Raw genomic sequence first — 24,347 nt, forward strand, 5'->3', positions numbered from 1 at the left:
TTCAGTTATACATATAGCGCCACCTAGTGGTTACAATAAATGTCATACTTTACGTTTTTAGCTACTGTGCTGAGCTTATTGAAGGGATCCATTTGAAAATTGGCCAGAAAAGCCTTAAGATGTTGATCATGCCCCACACCGAATATTGTAACTTTTCGCCAAAGGGCGTGGCCGCTACGGTGACGCAAAGGCTGAAGATTTTTCGTGAAAATAAAAGCTGCATTAACTTGACCGAGATGATCCTATCTTCTCAAAATTTCACACATTTGATGAGAGTCCATTCCTAAAGACATCTACTGACTTATATTTCATCTAACTGATAGCGCCACCTAGTGGCAATTTTTTTTCTTACGAATTTTCTTCTACGTTTTTCTCCAAACACGTCAACTGGACCTACCGCATATTTGCTCAGATGAGGGTTTTGGCCTTCATGATGTCACAACACGAAGTTTGTGAGTTTTCGCGAATTGCTGTGGGCGTGGCTAAGCACTGTTCGCCAAGAAAACAACGCCAGTTTTGAGGGTCTAAACATGCACAGAAACTCATGAAACTTGGCACACACATCTGGCCTGGTAAAATGAACAATATTTTATTGTTGATTGTGCTATTTTTACAAAAATGACTCAATAGCGCCCCCTAGGAATTTTTAATGAAGCAGCCCCGGTTGTACGTTTAAGCAAGATCTACGAAAATTTTTAGGTGTATGAGGGAGCCCAAGACCTACAAAAAAGTCTATTGGACCCATATGCTAAAATGAACAGGAAGTGAGCTACGAATTTTTGAATGTCCAATTTTTGACGATTTTTGCACATTCACAAGGGGCAGACTTTTGCCCACTTCTCCTACACGTTTCATCTGACTGAGTTAAGACTTGACCTGGACCATGTCAAGACCTCAGCCAACGACAGGGGGAAAAATCTTGACTTTTCGAAATACTATATGATGAAGGCGGGGCATCAAATTTTGTGTTTCGCACTGAAAAAGGATATGCTTAATAACTCCCCAGTACATGCTCCAAAAAATCCCAAACTTGACATGTATGTTTATCGTCAAGGCCTGAAGCTATCTCTATGACAACATTCAGTTATATATGCAGCGTCACCTAGCCCTTGAGGCATTAAAAAAAAATACCCCACATACGGTATTTTGTACAAAAAATGTAAACTCATTCTAAGTGTGATAACTAAGTCATTTATGAATATTCTTTTAGTTTCCACCACTCAAAATGTTCACTGGCATCAGACTTATCCAAACATATATATATTTTTATTTATTTTTGATAGCCTCTATGGACATTAAAAGCAATATCGTGAATGAAGCATATGCTTAATAACTCCACGGTACATGCTCCAAAAAAAATCCCACACTTGACATGTATGCTTATAATCAAGGCCTGAAGGTATCTCTATGACAACATTCAGTTATAAATACAGCGCCACCTAGTCCTTGAGGCTTATATAAAAAAAATAAAAAATACCCCACATACGGTATTTTGTACAAAAAATGTACACTCATTCTAAGTGTGATAACTAAGTCATTTATGAATATTCTTTTAGTTTCCACCACTCAAATTGTTCACTGGCTTCACGCCGATCCAAACGTATGTACGTTTCCATTTTGTTTTATTCATTTTTGATTGCCCCTTTGGACAATAAAAGTAACATTGTGCAATGAGTACAACGAGCGATGATGTGTATATACACTTTTACAAAAAATACCAATCAGGGCAACTCATTGCCTAAAAATAAAAAAGGACGCTGATTTTTGCAGGTCTTAACAATCACCAAAACCCGTTGAGCTTGACACACACACTGGCAAAAAAAATATTCTACATGTAAACGTTTATTATGCCATTTTCAAAGAAATTTTGCTTCCAATATGCCAGTACCCCAACGTGCCAGTACCCCAACGTGCAAGTACCCCAACGTGCAAGGACCCCAACGTGGCCCGGGCTGCGAGGGCCCTTTATAGCTGCTCGCAGGTCTAGTTATTATTATTAGGGCCCGAGCAGCGACCGCTGCGAGGTCCCTATTGTTTTTGTAAAAATTCTTCTTCTTCTTCTTCTTCTTCTTCTTCTTCTTCTTCTTCTTCTTCTTCTTTATTCTCCGCAAACAATCGCGATTTTGGGTACCTAAATATTCACGAAAACTCACCGAACTTTGCACACTCCTCAGGTCCGGCGAAAAATTTGATATAATGAAGTCGTTATAACAACGCGACTCTATAGCGCCCCCTAGCATATAAAAATAAAAACCAAGCCCGGCACGTTTGAGCTAGAGCAACGAAAATTGGCAGGCACGTGTAGCACCCCGAGACGCACAAAAAAGTCTATTGGGACCATGTAGCTAAAATGTACAGGAAGTGAGCTATGAATTTTTTAATGTCCAATTTTGGCCTATTTTGGCACATTCACTGTGGTCATGCTTTTTCCCCCTATGCAAACATTTTTCATCCCATTGACTTCAAACTTGGCATTTATCATCTCAAGACCTAAGAGAACAGCTGGGCAAAAAGTCTTGCCTTTTCGAAATACTATATGACGGGGGCGGGGCATCAAATATTGCCTTTAAAATTTCATTTGTCCAGAAAGAGCAAATGCTTAATAACTCCCATGTACAAGCTCCAAAAAATCTCAAACTTCTCAGCCAACGTAATAGTCACGGCCTGAAAACATCTATATGACAAAATTCAGTTCTACATATAGCGCCACCTAGTGGTTACAATAAATGTCATACTTTACGTTTTTAGCTACTGTGCTGAGCTCGTTGAAGGGATCCAGTTGAAAATTGGTCAGAAAAGCCTTAAGATGTTGATGATGCCCCACACCGAATATTGTAACTTTTCGCCAAAGGGCGTGGCCGCTACGGTGACGCAAAGTCTGAAGATTTTTCGTGACAATAAAAGCTGCATTAACCTGACCGAGATGATCCTATCTTCTCAAAATTTCACACATTTGATGAGAGTCCAGCTCTAAAGACATCTACTAACTTACATTTCATCTAACTGATAGCGCCACCTAGTGGCAATTTTTTTTCTTACGAATTTTCTTCTACGTTTTTCTCCAAACACGTTAACTGGACCTACCTCATATTTGCTCAGATGAGGGTTTCGGCCTTCATGATGTCACAACACGAAGTTTGTGAGTTTTCGCGAATTGCTGTGGGCGTGGCTAAGCGCTGTTCGCCAAGAAAACAACGCCAGTTTTGAGGGTCTAAACATGCACAGAAACTCCTGAAACTTGGCACACACATCTGGCCTGGTAAAATGAGCAATATTTTATTGTTGATTGTGCTATTTTTAAAAAAATGACTCAATAGCGCCCCCTCGAAATTTTTAACGAAGCAGCCCCGGTTGTACGTTTAAGCAAGAACGACGAATATTTTTAGGTGTATGAGGGAGCTCAAGACCTACAAAAAAGTCTCTTGTACCCATATGCTAAAATGAACAGGAAGTGAGCTACGAATTTTTGAATGTCCCATTTTTGACGATTTTTGCACATTCACAGGGGGCAGACTTTTGCCCACTTCTCCTACACGTTTCATCCGACTGAGTTAAGACTTGGCCTGGACCATGTCAAGACCTGAGCCAACGACAGGGGGAAAAATTTTGACTTTTCGAAATACTATATGATGAGGGCGGGGCATCAAATTGTGTGTTTCGCAATGAAAAAGGATATGCTTGATAACTCCCCGGTACATGCTCCAAAAAATCCCAAACTTGACATGTATGTTTATCGTCAAGGCCTGAAGTTATCTCTATGACAACATTCAGTTATATATGCAGCGCCACCTAGCCCTTGAGGCATGAAAAAAAAATACCCCACATACGGTATTTTGTACAAAAAATGTAAACTCATTCTAAGTGTGATAACTAAGTCATTTATGAATATTCTTTTAGTTTCCACCACTCAAAATGTTCACTGGCATCAGACTTATCCAAACATATATATATTTTTATTTATTTTTGATAGCCTCTATGGACATTAAAAGCAATATCGTGAATGAAGGATATGCTTAATAACTCCACGGTACATGCTCCAAAAAAAAATCCCACACTTGACATGTATGCTTATAATCAAGGCCTGAAGGTATCTCTATGACAACATTCAGTTATAAATACAGCGCCACCTAGCCCTTGAGGCTTATATATAAAAAAATAAAAAATACCCCACATACGGTATTTTGTACAAAAAATTTACACTCATTCTAAGTGTGATAACTAAGTCATTTATGAATATTCTTTTAGTTTCCACCACTCAAATTGTTCACTGGCTTCACACCGATCCAAACGTATGTACGTTTCCATTTTGTTTTATTCATTTTTGATTGCCCCTTTGGACAATAAAAGTAACATTGTGCAATGAGTACAACGAGCGATGATGTGTATATACACTTTTACAAAAAAATACCAATCAGGGCAACTCATTGCCTAAAAATAAAAAAGGACGCTGATTTTTGCAGGTCTTAACAATCACCAAAACCCGTTGAGCTTGACACACACACTGGCAAAAAAATATTCTACATGTAAACGTTTATTATGCCATTTTCAAAGAAATTTTGCTTCCAATATGCCAGTACCCCAACGTGCCAGTACCCCAACGTGCAAGTACCCCAACGTGCAAGGACCCCAACGTGGCCCGGGCTGCGAGGGCCCTTTATAGCTGCTCGCAGCTCTAGTTATTATTATTCTCCGTAAACGATCGCATTTTTCAGTACCTAAACATTCACGAAAACTCACCAAACTTTGCACACTCCTCAGGCCCGGTGAAAAATTTGATATTATGAAGTCGTCATAACAACGCGACTCTATAGCGCCCCCTAGCGTAGAAAAATAAAAACCAAGCCTGGCACGTTTGAGCTAGAGCAACGAAAATTGGCAGGCACGTGTAGCACCCCGAGACGCACAAAAAAGTCTATAGGTCGCTTGCACATCGTAATGCATCATGGGAGTTTTTCCTTCGGGCGCCATATTGGGTGTCCGCCGGTTCACAAGGTACACTCGCGAGTTACACGGTAGAGCTTATCAACCTGATGTAATTTTCGCAGTATTTTCACGATTTACCGGAAGATCAAAAACAACGATACAAGCAGAAGGTGTCTCTGTGTGGCGGGATTGATCCTAATTACGTCCTGACCAAGGGTGATTTTTTTTTTGACGGAGAAAGCTTGCTGGCCAAATGTGACATCTCTGGACATCTTTCCCTACCTCGTGTTGACAACATGCTCCATAACACGCCAACAAATCCCTGGAGGCTTACAATTATTTTGTAAGCGGGTGGATACAGAGTGTAAACTTTAACATCGCATCAGAAGAAACTGTTTCTGTTGCACGTAAGTAAACCACATGGTGTTGGTAATTCTGCACACAAAAATGTTGATTTGTTCTCAGGCTTCCTGTTATCATTGTGTTTACATGCACAGCTGGCTTTACCTGATGTGGTTTTTCTAATAATTTTATAACAGGCAAATATGGCAGAGCGTATAAGAATAAAAAGTAACTGCACAGCCTCCCCGTGGCTTAATTAAATTTAATGCTACCCTTTCACTAGTTACATGTTACTTAATCAACTTATTCTAAATGGTTAAGGTTAACCACTCTCAGAGGACGTATTTTTAGTTTCAGTTTCCAGTACAATAAAACGTGTTCATGGTAACTACTGAGCATACTGACAGCTTTTCTTATGATCTCACGGTTAAGGAGGCTGTCACAACACCCAATTTCTGTCTGGTGCCAGATGGCAACAATTCCCATCACTTGTCACGACAACACCAATAGTATTACCAGGTATGTATGGCTTTACTTTTTGTAGTTTCTTATTTAATTCTATGTTTCATATTTTCATTACAATGTTTGTAATATTTTCAGATTCAGGCACAGATGAGTTTAACTGGACAGGACTTCTGCGACTTTGTGGTGTGGACAAAGTGTGATTGAGCGAGTCCACCCAGATCGCTCGTTTTGGCCAGTTGGAAAAGCCAGAGTTTTTTTTTTTCCCAAAATCCCCTCCTTACCTGAACTGCTCGGGAGAGCATTTACTAGATCAGCAGTGGACTTCCAGTGTTCCTGCTCAGCCGCTGTCACCTACCACTTGCTCATGTACTTCAAAGATGCGGAATAAAGTAGTTTTTTGTGCTGCAGCAGATTGTAAAATCAAATGATATCACTTGAAGTGTGCCAATCTAGACTGCCAAAAGGACAGTGGTTTTGTGACAAGTGTGAAACAAGGATTATTGGGAAAACTGTAACACAGTACTGGTACTTGTCTTACATTAAACAAATTTAAAAGAGAGCAACTTTTTCCTCTGTACATAGCATAATGAAAGTCATTGCGTACCCCATCAACATTACATCATACCGTCATCTCAGGATGGTAGGCACCTGTGCTAAAATAAACTACATTAATTAACAGTTCAATTTTTAACCCTGAAATTACTACATCTAATCATTATTCACTTCATTTTTTGTGCTTTTAGAAATAATAGAGATTTATGCCATTACTTTAAGAGGGACCATATTGCACATTGAGTCAAATCCTGTCATTTGTATCATGTATAGCTTTGTAAACAAACCCAACAATAGAATTTGTATAAACGCTGCCTTTATTAGCGCCAAACAAACAGTCGCATGTTGTCCTCCTCCAATGCTTTGATGCTCGCCTTCGTTTCCATCATGTCATTGGCAATCAAGTCGGTGTGGCATGAGATCCCTAAAGAAAAAAATAAATAAAAAAAATCACAAAAAAAAACGGTACCAGTAATAGGTTTAATATAGTAAAGTAGTATAGTTTTTTTTGTCAGTGTAAAAGAAATGTACACATTTTGTTGCATTTTTTAATGTATGAACATTGCTACAGGCAAATACTTATTTCTATAAACACTTCCAAATGTCTCTAAAATATAAGGTGCGTGTACACACACAAACAAACACATACATTCACTCATGCATACAATATATCATGTAATGAATTCTGAGTGGCATACCAGAGTCAATGATGTCAGCAGTACTTGAGGGTACAGGTTACTGGAGCCATCTGGCTGCATAACTGCAACAAACTCTCTGCCACTTCGAGTCGTCTTTTCTTTGCTTGTCTCTCCTGTGCACGTTCATATCTTGGCACCGACTGGGCTGAGACATAGATGTTGTAACTTGGGACCCAACTTTAATGTTGGAGCCCAGTCGGGATGATTGGACAGAAAAACGGGCGCAGGGCGACCTGTTAAAATAAACAAATATATAAACAAATAAAATATGGAAAGACTGGTTATTTTACCGCAGTAGGGTGGCCGTGAATAAGTTCTTTAGCATGATGTGTAGGCTACCGGGTTCTGTTTTCTTGCATCACCCCCGGGGGTCTGTTTTCTTGCATCAGCCCCTTCTGTCTCTTTTTTTTCCAAGTTTACATTTTGCCACCAAAAAACATGTTATCGGCATTAAAAGCCCAAGACTAATCAATCCAATTTCAGCAGTAAACACTTTGCACTGGCACTACTTGGGTGAAAATGTTCGATGTTAGCTTTCGGCTAACGTCCGCTAGCCAGCTTGTACTACCGAACTTGCTTGCTCATGAATCCAAAACATAAGCAACTTGCCCATATATGGGCGGTCGAAACGTTATTAATCCTCATGCATTAAATAAAGGTAAACAAGCTTACCGCTCACAAAGTGATCGCTGCACACACGAGCCCAAAGTAACGACTTCCCTCCGGAGTCCGCACTCCTCTGTCTCCAGGCCCTGGTTCCTAATTATTTTCGGAATTCGGAAAAAAGACCGACCATTTTCCCCCTTGGCTTTGTTCGAACAGCCAACGATGCAGCAACAATGTACCATTTTAAACGCAGAAAACAAACGTGATAGATACGTGTTAGACCGAATCGCTACGTAAATGGAGGCCACCCAGCATGGCGACTACAAGAAATCCGAGGCGGAAGTGACGACATGTGCAAGCGACCTATTGGGACCATGTAGCTAAAATGTACAGGAAGTGAGCTATGAATTTTTTTATGTCAAATTTTGGCCTATTTTGGCACATTCACTGTGGTCATGCTTTTTCCCCCTCTGCAAACATTTTTCATCCAATTCACATCAAACTTGGCATTTATCATCTCAAGACCTGAGAGAACAACTGGGCAAAAAGTCTTGCCTTTTCGAAATACTATATGATGGGGGCGGGGCATCAAATATTGTCTTTAAAATTCCATTTGTCCAGAAAGAGCAAATGCTTAATAACTCCCATGTTCAAGCTCCAAAAAATCTCAAACTTCTCAGGCAACGTAATAGTCACGGCCTGAAAACATCTATATGATAAAATTCAGTTATACATATAGCGCCACCTAGTGGTGACAATAAATGTCATACTTTACGTTTTTAGCTACTGCGCTGAGCTCGTTGAAGGGATCCAGTTGAAAATTGGTCAGAAAAGCCTTAAGATGTTGATCATGCCCAACACCGAATATTGTAACTTTTCGCCAAAGGGCGTGGCCGCTACGGTGCCGCAAAGTCTGAAGATTTTTCGTGACAATAAAAGCTGCATGAACTTGACCGAGATGATCCTATCTTCTCAAAATTTCACACATTTGATGAGAGTCCAGCCCTAAAGACATCTACGAACTTATATTTCATCTTACTGATAGCGCCACCTAGTGGCAATTTTTTTTCTTACGAATTTTCTTGTACATTTTTTCTCCAAACACGTTAACTGGACCAACCTCATATTTGCTCAGATGAGGGTTTCGGCCTTCATGATGTCACAACACGAAGTTTGTGAGTTTTTGCGAATCGCTGTGGGCGTGGCTAAGCACTGTTCGCCAAGAAAACAACGCCAGTTTTGAGGGTCTAAACATGCGCAGAAACTCATGAAACTTGGCACACACATCTGGCCTGGTAAAATGAACAATATTTTATTGTTGATTGTGCTATTTTTACAAAAATGACTCAATAGCGCCCCCTAGAAATTTTTAACGAAGCAGCCCCGATTGTACGTTTAAGCAAGATCTACGAAAATTTTTACGTGTATGAGGGAGCCAAAGACCTACAAAAAAGTCTCTTGGACCCATATGCTAAAATGAACAGGAAGTGAGCTACGAATTTTTTAATGTCCCATTTTTGACGATTTTTGCACATTCACAGAGGGCAGACTTTTGCCCACTTCTCCTACACGTTTCATCCGACTGAGTTAAGACTTGGCCTGGACCATGTCAAGACCTGAGCCAACGACAGGGGGAAAAATTTTGACTTTTCGAAATACTATATGATGAGGGCGGGGCATCAAAATGTGTGTTTCGCAATGAAAAAGGATATGCTTGATAACTCCCCGGTACATGCTCCAAAAAATCCCAAACTTGACATGTATGTTTATCGTCAAGGCCTGAAGTTATCTCTATGACAACATTCAGTTATATATGCAGCGCCACCTAGCCCTTGAGGCATGAAAAAAAAATACACCACATACGGTATTTTGTACAAAAAATGTAAACTCATTCTAAGTGTGATAACTAAGTCATTTAGGAATATTCTTTTACCTTCCACCACTCAAAATGTTCACTGGCATCAGACTTATCCAAACATATATATATTTTTATTTATTTTTGATAGCCTCTATGGACATTAAAAGCAATATCGTGAATGAAGGATATGCTTAATAACTCCACGGTACATGCTCCAAAAAAAAATCCCACACTTGACATGTATGCTTATAATCAAGGCCTGAAGGTATCTCTATGACAACATTCAGTTATAAATACAGCGCCACCTAGCCCTTGAGGCTTATATATAAAAAAAAAAAAATACCCCACATACGGTATTTTGTACAAAAAATGTACACTCATTCTAAGTGTGATAACTAAGTCATTTATGAATATTCTTTTAGTTTCCACCACTCAAATTGTTCACTGGCTTCACACCGATCCAAACGTATGTACGTTTCCATTTTTTTTTATTCATTTTTGATTGCCCCTTTGGACAATAAAAGTAACATTGTGCAATGAGTACAACGAGCGATGATGTGTATATACACTTTTACAAAAAAATACCAATCAGGGCAACTCATTGCCTAAAAATAAAAAAGGACGCTGATTTTTGCAGGTCTTAACAATCACCAAAACCCGTTGAGCTTGACACACACACTGGCAAAAAAATATTCTACATGTAAACGTTTATTATGCCATTTTCAAAGAAATTTTGCTTCCAATATGCCAGTACCCCAACGTGCCAGTACCCCAACGTGCAAGGACCCCAACGTGGCCAGGGCTGCGAGGGCCCTTTATAGCTGCTCGCAGCTCTAGTTATTCTTCTTCTTCTTCTTCTTCTTCTTCTTCTTCTTCTTCTTCTTCTTCTTTATTCTCCGCAAACGATCGCGATTTTGGGTACCTAAACATTCACGAAAACTCACCGAACTTTGCACACTCCTCAGGCCCGGCGAAAAATTTGATATTATTAAGTCGTCATAACAATGCGACTCAATAGCGCCCCCTAGCGTAGAAAAATAAAAACCAAGCCCGGCACGTTTGAGCTAGAGCAACAAAAATTGGCAGGCACGTGTAGCACCCCGAGACGCACAAAAAAGTCTATTGGGACCATGTAGCTAAAATGTACAGGAAGTGAGCTATGAATTTTTTAATGTCCAATTTTGGCCTATTTTGGCACATTCACTGTGGTCATGCTTTTTCCCCCTTTGCAAACATTTTTCATCCAATTGACTTCAAACTTGGCATTTATCATCTCAAGACCTAAGAGAACAGCTGGGCAAAAAGTCTTGCCTTTTCGAAATACTATATGACGGGGGCGGGGCATCAAATATTGCCTTTAAAATTTCATTTGTCCAGAAAGAGCAAATGCTTAATAACTCCCATGTTCAAGCTCCAAAAAATCTCAAACTTCTCAGGCAACGTAATAGTCACGGCCTGAAAACATCTATATGATAAAATTCAGTTATACATATAGCGCCACCTAGTGGTTACAATAAATGTCATACTTTACGTTTTTAGCTACTGTGCTGAGCTTGTTGAAGGGATCCATTTGAAAATTGGTCAGAAAAGCCTTAAGATGTTGATCATGCCCCACACCGAATATTGTAACTTTTCGCCAAAGGGCGTGGCCGCTACGGTGACGCAAAGTCTGAAGATTTTTGGTGAAAATAAAAGCTGCATTAACTTGACCGAGATGATCCTATCTTCTCAAAATTTCACACATTTGATGAGAGTCCAGCCCTAAAGACATCTACTGACTTATATTTCATCTAACTGATAGCGCCACCTAGTGGCAATTTTTTTTCTTACGAATTTTCTTCTACGTTTTTCTCCAAACACGTTAACTGGGCCTACCTCATATTTGCTCAGATGAGGGTTTCGGCCTTCATGATGTCACAACACGAAGTTTGTGAGTTTTCGCGAATTGCTGTGGGTGTGGCTAAGCGCTGTTCGCCAAGAAAACAACGCCAGTTTTGAGGGTCTAAACATGCACAGAAACTCATGAAACTTGGCACACACATCTGGCCTGGTAAAATGAGCAATATTTTATTGTTGATTGTGCTATTTTTACAAAAATGACTCAATAGCGCCCCCGAGAAGTTTTTAACGAAGCAGCCCCGGTTGTACGTTTAAGCAAGAACGCCGAATATTTTTAGGTGTATGAGGGAGCCCAAGACCTACAAAAAAGTCTCTTGGACCCATATGCTAAAATGAACAGGAAGTTAGCTACGAATTTTTGAATGTCCCATTTTTGACTATTTTTGCACATTCACAGGGGGCAGACTTTTGCCCACTTCTCCTACACGTTTCATCTGACTGAGTTAAGACTTGACCTGGACCATGTCAAGACCTGAGCCAACGACAGGGGGAAAAATCTTGACCTTTCGAAATACTATATGATGAAGGCGGGGCATCAAAATGTGTGTTTTGCACTGAAAAAGGATATGCTTAATAACTCCCCGGTACATGCTCCAAAAAATCCCAAACTTGACATGTATGTTTATCGTCAAGGCCTGAAGCTATCTCTATGACAACATTCAGTTATATATGCAGCGCCACCTAGCCCTTGAGGCATAAAAAAAAAATACCCCACATACGGTATTTTGTACAAAAAATGTAAACTCATTCTAAGTGTGATAACTAAGTCATTTATGAATATTCTTTTAGTTTCCACCACTCAAAATGTTCACTGGCATCAGACTTATCCAAACATATATATATATTTTTTTATTTTTGATAGCCTCTGTGGACATTAAAAGCAATATCGTGAATGAAGGATATGCTTAATAACTCCACGGTACATGCTCCAAAAAAAATCCCACACTTGACATGTATGCTTATAATCAAGGCCTGAAGGTATCTCGATGACAACATTCAGTTATAAATACAGCGCCACCTAGCCCTTGAGGCTTATATAAAAAAAAAAAAAAAACACATACGGTATTTTGTACATAAAATGTAAACTCATTCTAAGTGTGATGACTAAGTCATTTATGAATATTCTTTTAGTTTCCACCACTCAAATTGTTCACTGGCTTCACACCGATCCAAACGTATGTACGTTTCCATTTTGTTTTATTCATTTTTGATTGCCCCTTTGGACAATAAAAGTAACATTGTGCAATGAGTACAACGAGCGATGATGTATATATACACTTTTACAAAAAATACCAATCAGGGCAACTCATTGCCTAAAAATAAAAAAGGACGCAGATTTTTGCAGGTCTTAACAATCCCCAAAACCCGTTGAGCTTGATACACACTGGCAAAAAAAATATTCTACATGTAAACGTTTATTATGCCATTTTCAAAGAAATTTTGCTTCCAATATGCCAGTACCCCAACGTGCCAGTACCCTAACGTGCAAGTACCCCAACGTGCAAGGACTCCAACGTGGCCCGGGCTGCGAGGGCCCTTTATAGCTGCTCGCAGCTCTAGTTATTATTCTTCTTCTTTATTCTCCGCAAACGATCGCAATTTTGGGTACCTAAACATTCACGAAAACTCACCGAACTTTGCACGCTCCTCAGGCCCGGCGAAAAATTTGATATTATGAAGTTGTCATAACAATGCGACTCTATAGCGCCCCCTAGCATAGAAAAATAAAAACCAAGCCCGGCATGTTTGAGCTAGAGCAACGAAAATTGGCAGGCACGTGTAGCACCCCGAGACGCACAAAAAAGTCTTTTGGGACCATGTAGCTAAAATGTACAGGAAGTGAGCTATGAATTTTTTAATGTCCAATTTTGGCCTATTTTGGCACATTCACTGTGGTCATGCTTTTTCCCCCTTTACAAACATTTTTCATCCAATTGACTTCAAACTTGGCATTTATCATCTCAAGACCTGAGAAAACAACTGGGCAAAATATCTTGCCTTTTTGAAATACTATATGACAGGGGCGGGGCATCAAATATTGCCTTTAAAATTTAATTTGTCCAGAAAGAGCAAATACTTAATAACTCCCCTGTTCAAGCTCCAAAAAATCTCAAACTTCTCAGGCAATGTAATAGTCACGGCCTGAAAACATCTGTATGATAAAATTCAGTTATACATATAGCGCCACCTAGTGGTAACAATAAATGTCATACTTTACGGTTTTAGCTACTGTGCTGAGCTTGTTGAAGGGATCAAGTTGAAAATTGGTCAGAAAAGCCTTAAGATGTTGATCATGCCCCACACCGAATATTGTCACTTTTCGCCTAAGGGCGTGGCCGCTACGGTGCCGCAAAGTCTGAAGATTTTTCGTGAGAATAAAAGCTGCATTAACTTGAGAGAGATGATCCTATCTTCTCAAAACTTCACACATTTGATGAGAATCCAGCCCTAAAGACACCTACGAACTTATATTTCATCTTACTGATAGCGCCACCTAGTGGCAATTTTTTTTCTTACGAATTTTCTTCTACGTTTTTCTCCAAACACGTTAACTGGACCTACCTCATATTTGCTCAGATGAGGGTTTCGGCCTTCATGATGTCACAACACGAAGTTTGTGAGTTTTCGCGAATCGCTGTGGGCGTGGCTAACGCTGTTCGCCAAGAAAACAACGCCAGTTTTGAGGGTCTAAACATGCGCAGAAACTCATGAAACTTGGCACACATATCTGACCTGGTAAAATGAGCAATATTTTATTGTTGATTGTGCTATTTTTACAAAAATGACTCAATAGCGCCCCCTATAAATTTTTAACGAAGCAGCCCCGCTTGTACGTTTAAGCAAGAACGACGAATATTTTTAGGTCTATGAGGGAGCCCAAGACCTACAAAAAATTCTCTTGGACCTATATGCTAAAAGGAACAGGAAGTGAGCTACGAATTTTTGAATGTCCCATTTTTGACGATTTTTGCACATTTACAGGGAGCATACTTTTGCCCACTTCTCCTACACGATTTATCCGACTGACTTCAGACTTGACCTGGACCATGTCAAGACCTGAGCCAACAACAGGGGGAAAAATCTTGACTTTTCGGAATACTATATGATGAGGGCGGGGCATCAAATTTTGTGTTTCGCACTGAAAAAGGATATGCTTAATAACTCCCCGGTGCATGCTCCAAAAAATCCCAAACTTGACATGTATGCATATAATCAAGGCCTGAAGCTATCTCTATGACAACATTCAGTTATAAATACAGCGCCACCTAGCCCTTGAGGCATAAAAAAAAATACCCCACATACGGTATTTTGTACAAAAAATGTAAACTCATTCTAAGTGTGATAACTAAGTCATTTATGAATATTCTTTTAGTTTCCACCACTCAAAATGTTCACTGGCATCAGACTTATGCAAACATATATATATATATATTTATTTTTGATAGCCTCTATGGACATTAAAAGCATTATCGTGCATGAAGGATATGCTTAATAACTCCCCGGTACATGCTCCAAAAAAAATCCCACATTGACATGTATGCATATAATCAAGGCCTGAAGGTATCTCTATGACAACATTCAGTTATAAATACAGCGCCACCTAGCCCTTGAGGCTTATATAAAAATAAAAAAAATATCCCACATACGGTATTTTGTACAAAAAAAATGTAAACTCATTCTAAGTGTGATAATTAAGTCATTTATGAATATTATTTTAGTTTCCACCACTCAAATTGTTCACTGGCTTCACACCGATCCAAACGTATGTACGTTTCCATTTTGTTTTATTCATTTTTTATTGCCCCTTTGGACAATAAAAGCAACATTGTGCAATGAGTACAACGAGCGATGATGTGTATATACACTTTTACAAAAAATACCAATCAGGGCAACTCATTGCCTAAAAATAAAAAAGGACGCTGATTTTTGCAGGTCTTAACAATCACCAAAACCCGTTGAGCTTGACACACACACTGGCAAAAAAATATTCTACATGTAAAGGTTTATCATGCTATTTTCAAAGAAAATTTTGCTTCCAATATGCCAGTACCCCAACGTGCCAGTACCCCAACGTGCAAGTACCCCAACGTGCAAGGACCCCAACGTGGCTCGGGCTGCGAGGGCCCTTTATAGCTGCCGCAGCTCTAGTTGTGTGAAGGCTGGAGGCCTTCACACATATGTTATTCTACACCATTCCCGTTATTCTTCTTCTTATTATTCTTATATTTTATTCCTCGCACTTTTTTGTCAAGCTTCTACTTCCACATTTTTCACCCGATTCACTCTGTTCCAATTTCAAACGATTCCAAATATTCGCGCCTACAGCGCTTCCATTTTTCTTATTCCCACGATTCACGTGTTACCCGAAATTCCCGATTTCGTACCCGATTTTCCCCCATGTATTCTTAATGGGAGATTCAAAATTTCACATTTCCTTCCACGTTTTTCATCCGATTCACTTCGTTCCAAGTTCAATATGTTCCATCATGAGCTCTTCCAGCTTTTCAGTTCCAAAATTCACGCCTTACCCACAATTCACGATTTCGTACCCGAATATTTCCCACATTCTACATTTTTCATTTACTTCCACATTATTCATCCGATTGACTTCGTTCCCACTTCAATATATTCCAGCAATTCAAGCCATGAGCTCTTCCAGCTTTTCAGTTCCAAAATTCACGCCTTACCCACAATTCCCGATTTCGTACCCGCACATTACCCACATTCTACATTTTCCATTTACTTCCACATTATTCATCCAATTGATGTCGTTCCAGCTTCAATATATTCCAGCATTTCAAGCCATTAGCTCTTCCAGCTTTTCAGTTCCAAAATTCACGCCTTGCCCACAATTCCCGATTTCGTACCCGAATATTTCCCACATTCTACATTTTCCATTTACTTACACATTATTCATCCGATTGACGTCGTTCCAGCTTCAATATATTCCAGCAATTCAAGCCATGAGTTCTTCCAGCTTTTCAGTTCCAAAATTCACACCTTGCCCACAATTCCGGATTTCGTACCCGAATATTTCCCACATTCTATATTTCACATTTACTTCCACATTATTCATCCGATTGACTTCGTTCCAACTTCAATATATTCCAGCAATTCAAGCCATGAGCTCTTCCAGCTTTTCAGTTCCAAAATTCACGCCTTACCCACAATTCCCAATTTCGTACCCAAATATTTCCCACATTCTACATTTTCCATTTACTTCCACATTATTTATCCGATTGACTTCATTCCAACTTCAATATATTCCACCATTTCACGTCATGAGGTCTTCCATCTTACCACCGAACTTACCACGCATGGCGGCCATTTTCCAAATTACCATGAATGGCGGCCATTTTGGACAAATGATTTTATATGCCCAGGATTCTCGCCAACCTGGACCCACAGGCCGGCGGCCATCTTGGCCAATGGATTAGGGACGCCTAGGATTTCCGCCACGTCGTCCACCGGGGGCGGCGGCCATCTTGGCCAATTGATTCGGGAAGCCTAGGATTTCCGCCACGTCATCCACCGGTGGCGGCGGCCATCTTGGCCAATTGATTAGGGACGCCTAGGATTTCCGCCACGTCGTCCACCGAAGGCGGCGGCCATCTTGGCCAATTGATTAGGGACGCCTAGGATTTCCGCCATTTCGACCTAATTTCAATAGGAAGTGACCTAAAATCAACAGGAAGTGACCTGATTTTAACAGGAAGTGACCCGATTTCAACAGGAAGTGACCTTATATCAATAGGAAGTGACCTCATATCAACAGGAAGTGACCTAAAATCAACAGGAAGTGACCTCATCTCAACAGGAAGTGACTTAAAATCAACAGGAAGTGACTTCATATCAATAGGAAGTGACCTAAAATCAACAGGAAGTGACCCGATTTCAACAGGAAGTGACCCGATTTCAACAGGAAGTGGCCTGAAATCAACAGGAAGTGACCTGATTTTAACAGGAAGTGACCTGATTTTAATAGGAAGTGACATCATATCAACAGGAAGTGACCCGATTTCAACAGAAAGTGACCCGATTTCAACAGGAAGTGGCCTGAAATCAACAGGAAGTGACCTGATTTTAACAAGAAGTGACCCGTTTCAACAGGAAGTGACCTGATTTTAACAGGAAGTGACCGCATATCAACAGGAAGTGACCTCATATCAACAGGAAGTGACCTAAAATCAACAGGAAGTGACCTCATATCAACAGGAAGTGACCTAAAATCAACAGGAAGTGACCCGATTTCAACAGGAAGTGGCCTGAAATCAACAGGAAGTGACCTGATTTTAACAGGAAGTGACCTCATATCAACAGGAAGTGACCTAAAATCAACAGGAAGTGATCCGATTTCAACAGGAAGTGGCCTGAAATCAACAGGAAGTGAGCATGCTAATGCTAAGTTAGCATGCTAATGCTGGCTAATGCTAACACTAGCTGAACATACTAATGCTATTGCTAGCTTAGCATGCTAATGCTAAGTTAGTATGCTAATGCTAATGTTTGCTTATCATGTGAATGCTAATGTTAGCTTAGCATGTTAATGCTAATGTTAGCTTAGCATGCTAATGTTAAGCTAGCATGCTAATGCTAATGTTAGCTTAGCATGCTAATGCTACTGTTAGCTTAGCATGCTAATGCTAAGTTAGCATATTAATGCTAATGTTAGCTTAGCATGCTAATATTAATGCTAATGTTAACTTAACATGCTAATGCTAGCTCAGCAAGCCAATGCTCATGCTAAATTAGAACGCTAATACTATATTAGCATGCTATTGCTAATGTTAGCTTAGCATGCTAATGCTAACTTAGTATACTAATGCAAATGTTACCTGATTTCAACAGAGTGACTATTACTCCATTGCTTAAGTTTGCCACTCCTTACACCATTGCGACTCGATTCTACCCTCTTTACTTCATTGCTTACTTAATTCTTCTAACTTTACTCCATTGCTTACCCGATTACTTGCTACTTCCTCCATTTCTTCCTTGATTTCTTCCTTGTTTTCTTGTTTCTTGCTGATTTAGTTTTACTTTTGTGGTATTTGTCTTCCTTCAACTGCTTCTAGATGTCTGGATGAATTTAAACCATTCCAACTTCAGCATGTTAAGCTCATTCCATGTCATTCAGTATCATTCAACAACATTCAACATCATTCAACATCATTCAACACCATTTAATATCATTCAATATCTTTCAATATCATTCATCATCATTCAACATTATTCCAAATCATTCCACAGGTATTCATTCAGCTCTCCAGCCTTCACACGCCATTTCCCCAGAAATGGCATTTCTAGTTATTATTATTATTATTATTATTATTATTATTATTATAGATCGTAGGTGGTTTATATGCATTTATGTACAAAAGCACAATGTTGTGCTTTTTTTTTAGAATGAGCTCATTTTCTTTACAATATTGTGACCTTTTTTATAATCTTGACAAGCTCCCCACAATATCGTGATAATTGTATCGTGAGCTTCCTATCATGATAATGTTTCGTGATGTTTGGATATCATAACATCCCGAATATTGGACCACTGCAAACGAGAAAACCACATCATGGACTGGAACAACGCAAACATCATTATATCAGAAGAACACAAATATGTACAAACGATGGATAAAAGAGGCAGGATCGGGAAACGGTGACACTCTCAACAGAGATGAAGCAACATTTTTACTATCACACACTTTGATCCACTTCTCCATAGACCACCAGGCGACAGAGGACATAGTCGGTGTGGAGCACCATATGACCGCACTGCCCAGGAGCAACAGCCGAGAAAAGGACATGTCAGAGATGGCAGATGACAGCTTCAGATTCAGACAACTTTATTTATCCCACGAGGGCCAATTCATTTGTAGCTTCCCAGTCTGTACACCCATCTACAATCAGTCCATTAACAGATAAGTGAATAAGCAGCATACATGAAGACACGCATCAAAGCATGGGACAGGGGGAGATGTCTAGGCCTAAAATGCCTACAGTTCTGACGAAGGCGGCAGTGGACGCCGAATCTGTTGTGTGCTGAGAGGTAGGATCCCAAACGCAGACACAAATAAGTCTTTATCTATTTATTCACATTGAGAGGCAGAAACTAAGAGAGCGGTACACAGGAACAGTTGAGCAATAATTCTGCAAAACACACACATTTCTCAGACCTTTAAATAGACAGTCAATCAATCTCATTGGTTGTGGCTAGACATGTGAGGACAAGTACTGACATGGAATTCTCTGATTGGCTGTTGACTTCATAATTACAGACCTGACATCAACAAACATCATATAGCATAAACGATCCTTGACATCATATAGTCCAGACATCATGTAACCTAAAACTAGTTGAAACTGGATGCTGTTACATCAATACCAAAACAGACACGTAATGGGTCGTGAACTCTGGCACATGGTCATGAACTCTACTCAAACTTAACCCGGGCGTGAGGCCAGACATGAGACAAGACCCAAACATTACTCCTGCATGACTCGAGTCATGACAGAATCTAGTAAAGAATGTAAACACAAAACATTATTTTCCTTAAAAAGTAGGGATGCACGATAATGCTATTTTCACCCGATACCGATAAACCAATAATTTAGAAGTGCCAATGTCGATAACCGATAAGTAAGCCAATAATTGTTTGCAAAATTAACTTGAATACAAATATACTTTCGAGTCCTCCTAAAGGTCTAAAAAAAACATTTAAACATTGTATAAACTTTGCACAATGTTTCAATGTATGTAAAGCACCATGAAGCTGAATTTTATTGATATGAGCCACAACCACAACAAATGAACCAACTTGGCATGTCTATAATTATTGCTGGATTTCTTTATTATCTGGTTTATCTGTAGGAAATCAAATTGCCGATAATTATCGGCAGATTTCTCTATTATATGGTTTATCTGTTTGACGTCAAATTGGTCGATAATTGCCGATAATTATCGGCCACCGATATTATTGTGCATCCCAATTAAAAAGGCAAACAATGAATGTCTATCTTAAACTGCCCCTAGGTGACCAAGACTCCCACACCAGAATGAACAGAACAACTGAAGGAGAAAGTAATTATTTTTAATTGTAATTAAGGTTATAGTCCGAATGATGTATTTTGGTCTGTTAGGGACGTTTCTGGGCGGAGTCTCAGCATTTTCCTACCAGCCAAGCAATGCAGGCAAGCTACTATCAGTGGCATATGCAAATTTCACTGCGAATGCTCGCTCCTGATTGGTGGACTGTTTCCGTGGACGTGTTCGAAGTTTAAGTCCTGTGTCTTGTCTGCATTTGCCAATTCGGATGTGCAAACCTCCGCTCCTGACTAGTGAGCTGATTTCACACTTGTTCCTTTTTTCTTTTTTTTTAAGAGCTCGGAATTGTTCATTCGGTAGTCTTACCGATTCAACGTCTTATAATCATTGCTCTCTTTTTTTTTTTTTTAAGTGTGTGCGTGCGTATGTGCGCGTGCGTGTGCGTGCAAATATGTATACATTTATACTCATTAATTCACCTAAAACCTCATAAAAATCCCATTACCCTTCACCTTAACCAGGTACTTCAGAGTCTCGCCAGAGTCGTGAGGTTCAAATGGTCAGGAGACCAGAGAAAAGGTCAGAAAAGATAAAAAGAAAAGAAAGATAAATCAAAGTGAAATCCAGCACCGACCAAACACTTCCTGCCTTCCCCATGGTTACAAAATCAAAGTCTTACGCCAACCCCAGAAGCCTCTAAATTCCAACGACTTAACGAGATCTCAAGAGACCAGAGGAAAAACTAAAGAGAGGAAGGAGGGAAGGATCGATGAGGCAGAGTGAGATCCATATAAACCAGTACATCCAGTCCATCAAAGTGAAATTCAGCACCAACCAAACACCTCCTGCGTGGTTCACACTTGTTCCTGGTTTGCTGCTGTCCTCGGCTTCCTCAAGCGTCAGGTTTGAATGTTGTGTTTACAAACAGCAACAGAAAAACGTCGGACCATACCTTTAATTATGTAATTACTGTAGCTTTGTGTTATTTTTGTTTTTTGGGGTGTGGCTGGAAAGAAATAATGCCATTTCTGTTCATTTGAATTAGGGACAGATTACTTCAAATATGGGTGTTTTGAGTAAAAAGTGTGGTCAACGAACAAATCATTTGTTGCATCTAAAGGCGCCAATGTATGTGACAGCACATGTGCATGAAAAACTGTTTTATTACAGATGTGTCAGGAGAAAGCAGCCAAAGCGGGGCTCAGTTCCAGGGTCGACCCAGTGAAGTCTGGTCCCAGTGGCAGAATCAGCATCACTCTCAACAGGCTGGAGAGCAGCATACACACCCCAACCCTAGCCAGACTGAAGTGTTTCAGGTAATAACACACGATTATTTGTCTTTGGTTTTGCTGACTAAACAGATATATCAAGCATGAAAATCACTGATCTTTCAGCTAAATTTGCTGTTTTGAAACCAAAACCTACGTGAATCGTGCAGATCCGATGAGAAAATATTTCGGGGGTATATGTAGATAACCAGGGAGTGTATCCGTGAACTCCCAAAGTGTGCGTAAGACACTGTAGACGAGCTTTACTTATATGAAACTCCAACGGCCACCAAAAATCACACGGTATGTACGTCATTGAAATGCGATGCGTGCTTCAAGTGGAGTGTAACAACTATGGCCTATGGCCCAGTCCACACTCTATTTATTTTTTTTTTTTAAAGTTTGCTTCTTCTAAAGCAAATTCTCTGCAGTTGCATAAAAATTCCAAAGCCCAGACAGGATCTAAGTTTGGTTAGCTCTGCAGGTGGTCACCCAACCACCAACAAAGCTCTTTTGAAGCCGCTGACCAGGTGACAAAGGAATTTATGTGTCTGCCGAAGGAGTGTATTCAAGCCCGCCATCTCGGAGCCCGAGCAAATGGCTCCAATGATTTGGAATACACAAACGACTGATCAAAGGAATGTTTATGAAGTTTCTTATCAACCAGGGGGGACTCTCTGGCGTCACCCCTCCAGGGGGGGCACTCCTGGAATGCCTAGATGGAGCAACAGCACCGTCAAGTGGTGAAACTTGGAACTATCCTTTGTGACAATTCATATAAGTAACCGCATTTTACACATTTATACCATGATAATTCTTGACAGATAACTGAACTACGAATGATTCATGTTATGTCTGTGTATGAACGTCCTATGTCATTTGTACTCCATAAGAAATGAAAGGTAATCAATATCTTTCAGTTCAGTCAGATTAGGCTCAAGTAGAAATTACCTCACAAGTTGGTTTATGATGCATTAATTACGATGTGTTAAACGGATTGTGTGGGGAAACTGATTTGCCAGACTGACCAAATTTAATGCCAAATTATTAATCCCTTTATTAATTTTTTTTTTTTAAGTCTGCGCGAGCAAACAGAAAGGGTGTGCCACCCCCTACAGAAGCCCCGCCCACAGACTTTAAAAAGACGAGAGGATCTCTCTCTCTCTCTCTCTTCCAAATCCTCTTCCAACTTCGCTCCTCCAACATCATCTTCCGATCGCTCTCTACCTGCAAGTTTCCCAGCCTACTCGAACTCTTTGTTCCAAGAAACTTGCCAAACACGTGGCCCCTTTTTTTCCCTGGCAGCAACCGTTGCCACGAGAGCAGGCACTCGCTCCACGCCACGCCAAAGCAGGTGCAAACTGCAACGCTGACCCCAAAGACTCTTTTACTTTTTTTTCCTTGTTTTTCTTCACCATCGGTGATTGCCCGCCAGCGGAGCTCAGCGGCCCCGGGGTACACTTGCCACGTACCGCCGGACTCAAGGTTGTTGCACCTAAGCCGCCCAGCACCTCACCTGCCATTCGGTGGCGCCCCGCCGCGGTGCTAGCTCACCTCCAACGGCTGGCCTTCCCCGTACACAGGCGCGTAGCGGACCGAGCTCTAACACCTGGAGTCGGACAGCTGTCCGGCAGAACCAACCTCGCCGGAGAATCAACCTCGCCGCGCCGAGTCGCCGACCAATCAAGGGACGAGCCGCGCAACTACGTCAGTCCCCGAGCGGCTTCCTTGCTCACCTGTGGAATAGCCCCTTTTTTTGATTTTCTTGCCTTTTTGAACGAACATTGACCATTTTTTTTCCTTTTTCACAAAACCGCCCGTTTCTGCTCGTTCGACGCAAACAAATTCTCGTAAGTGTGCGTTTGATTCCCAACTCGGCGTATCCCTGTGTGCAACTTACGTTTGAAACATCTCATAGATCTGGCAGGTCAAATTTCTCTTTTCCCTGTTTCCTTATTAATTCCCATTCCTTCCTTATTTTCCTTAGCTTTATTTTATTTCTTTTCTTCTGACGGTAGAATAGTTAGATAGGCAGTGTTTTGATTCTGTAGTGTAGCAATCGTGAATAAATGTATGTTTTATTAACTCTACTCCGCCTAAGTCATCTGTGTTTCCGAGTGGATTATTATTATTTTGTTAGTACAACGAACCACTGAATATCGAGTGTGGCGACTTTAGATTATAAATGACTGATGAAGAAAGGATTGTGGTCGTTGTTTGCTCCTGTTAACCCAAAGCAAAGCCAACGTGGTGCCCCTAGAGGTTATCGAGGTAAATATAATTTACCTCTGTAACGTCCAGATTATTAATTCGTCCAAAAGACGACCCAATTATCGCTACAGGAGTAAAATAGCACAATGAACCCTGATGTAATTCACAACAGCGCTGTGTATTGCTTGCATAGCAAACGCGGAGCTTATGTGAACTATTTGAGGGGTTCTTAACTTTTTTTACCTTGGGGCCCAACTTTTCCGATACAAAGTGGCTCGGGGCCCATTCCGAAATTATGATTTATGTTGACTTATAATTGTTTGTATATAATAACTAAATCAAATCTAGTTAAGGTTTATAAAGTCAATATCAAATAACATGATACAATGTGGTCATCAATGACATCTATTTATGTGTAATCACCGACACCAAATAAGATTCTTAACAAGCAAAGAATGCCTGAATCAATTTCCCCGTTTTTG

The 24,347-nt window shown here is 40.2% G+C and overlaps 1 protein-coding gene and 2 long non-coding RNA genes across 7 annotated transcripts in view; 1 reads left to right on the top strand and 2 right to left on the bottom strand.

Annotated features, from left to right (window-relative positions):
* arnt2 (aryl-hydrocarbon receptor nuclear translocator 2) overlaps window positions 1–24,347 on the top strand; it is a 485,407-nt gene that overhangs the window by 422,651 nt on the left and 38,409 nt on the right. For 2 of the 5 annotated variants that reach the window (XM_077518278.1, XM_077518277.1), the window contains exon 18: window positions 21,557–21,702. In XM_077518278.1, coding sequence (XP_077374404.1) covers window positions 21,557–21,702 — 146 coding nt within the window. Of the gene's footprint in view, window positions 1–21,556; window positions 21,703–22,306; window positions 23,694–24,347 lie in introns of those variants that run through there. The other 3 variants (XM_077518274.1, XM_077518275.1, XM_077518276.1) reach the window with 3 other exon arrangements.
* LOC144017033 (uncharacterized) overlaps window positions 1–24,347 on the bottom strand; it is a 168,441-nt gene that overhangs the window by 92,428 nt on the left and 51,666 nt on the right. The window lies entirely within an intron of this gene.
* LOC144017032 (uncharacterized) lies at window positions 6,582–7,949 on the bottom strand. The gene is made up of 2 exons (XR_013283062.1): window positions 6,981–7,949; window positions 6,582–6,706 (listed from the first exon to the last, which is right to left on the bottom strand). It is a non-coding gene; the product is annotated as an uncharacterized LOC144017032 (long non-coding RNA).

Source organism: Festucalex cinctus, chromosome 4 (genome assembly GCF_051991245.1).
Source record: "Festucalex cinctus isolate MCC-2025b chromosome 4, RoL_Fcin_1.0, whole genome shotgun sequence".
NCBI lineage: Eukaryota > Metazoa > Chordata > Actinopteri > Syngnathiformes > Syngnathidae > Festucalex > Festucalex cinctus.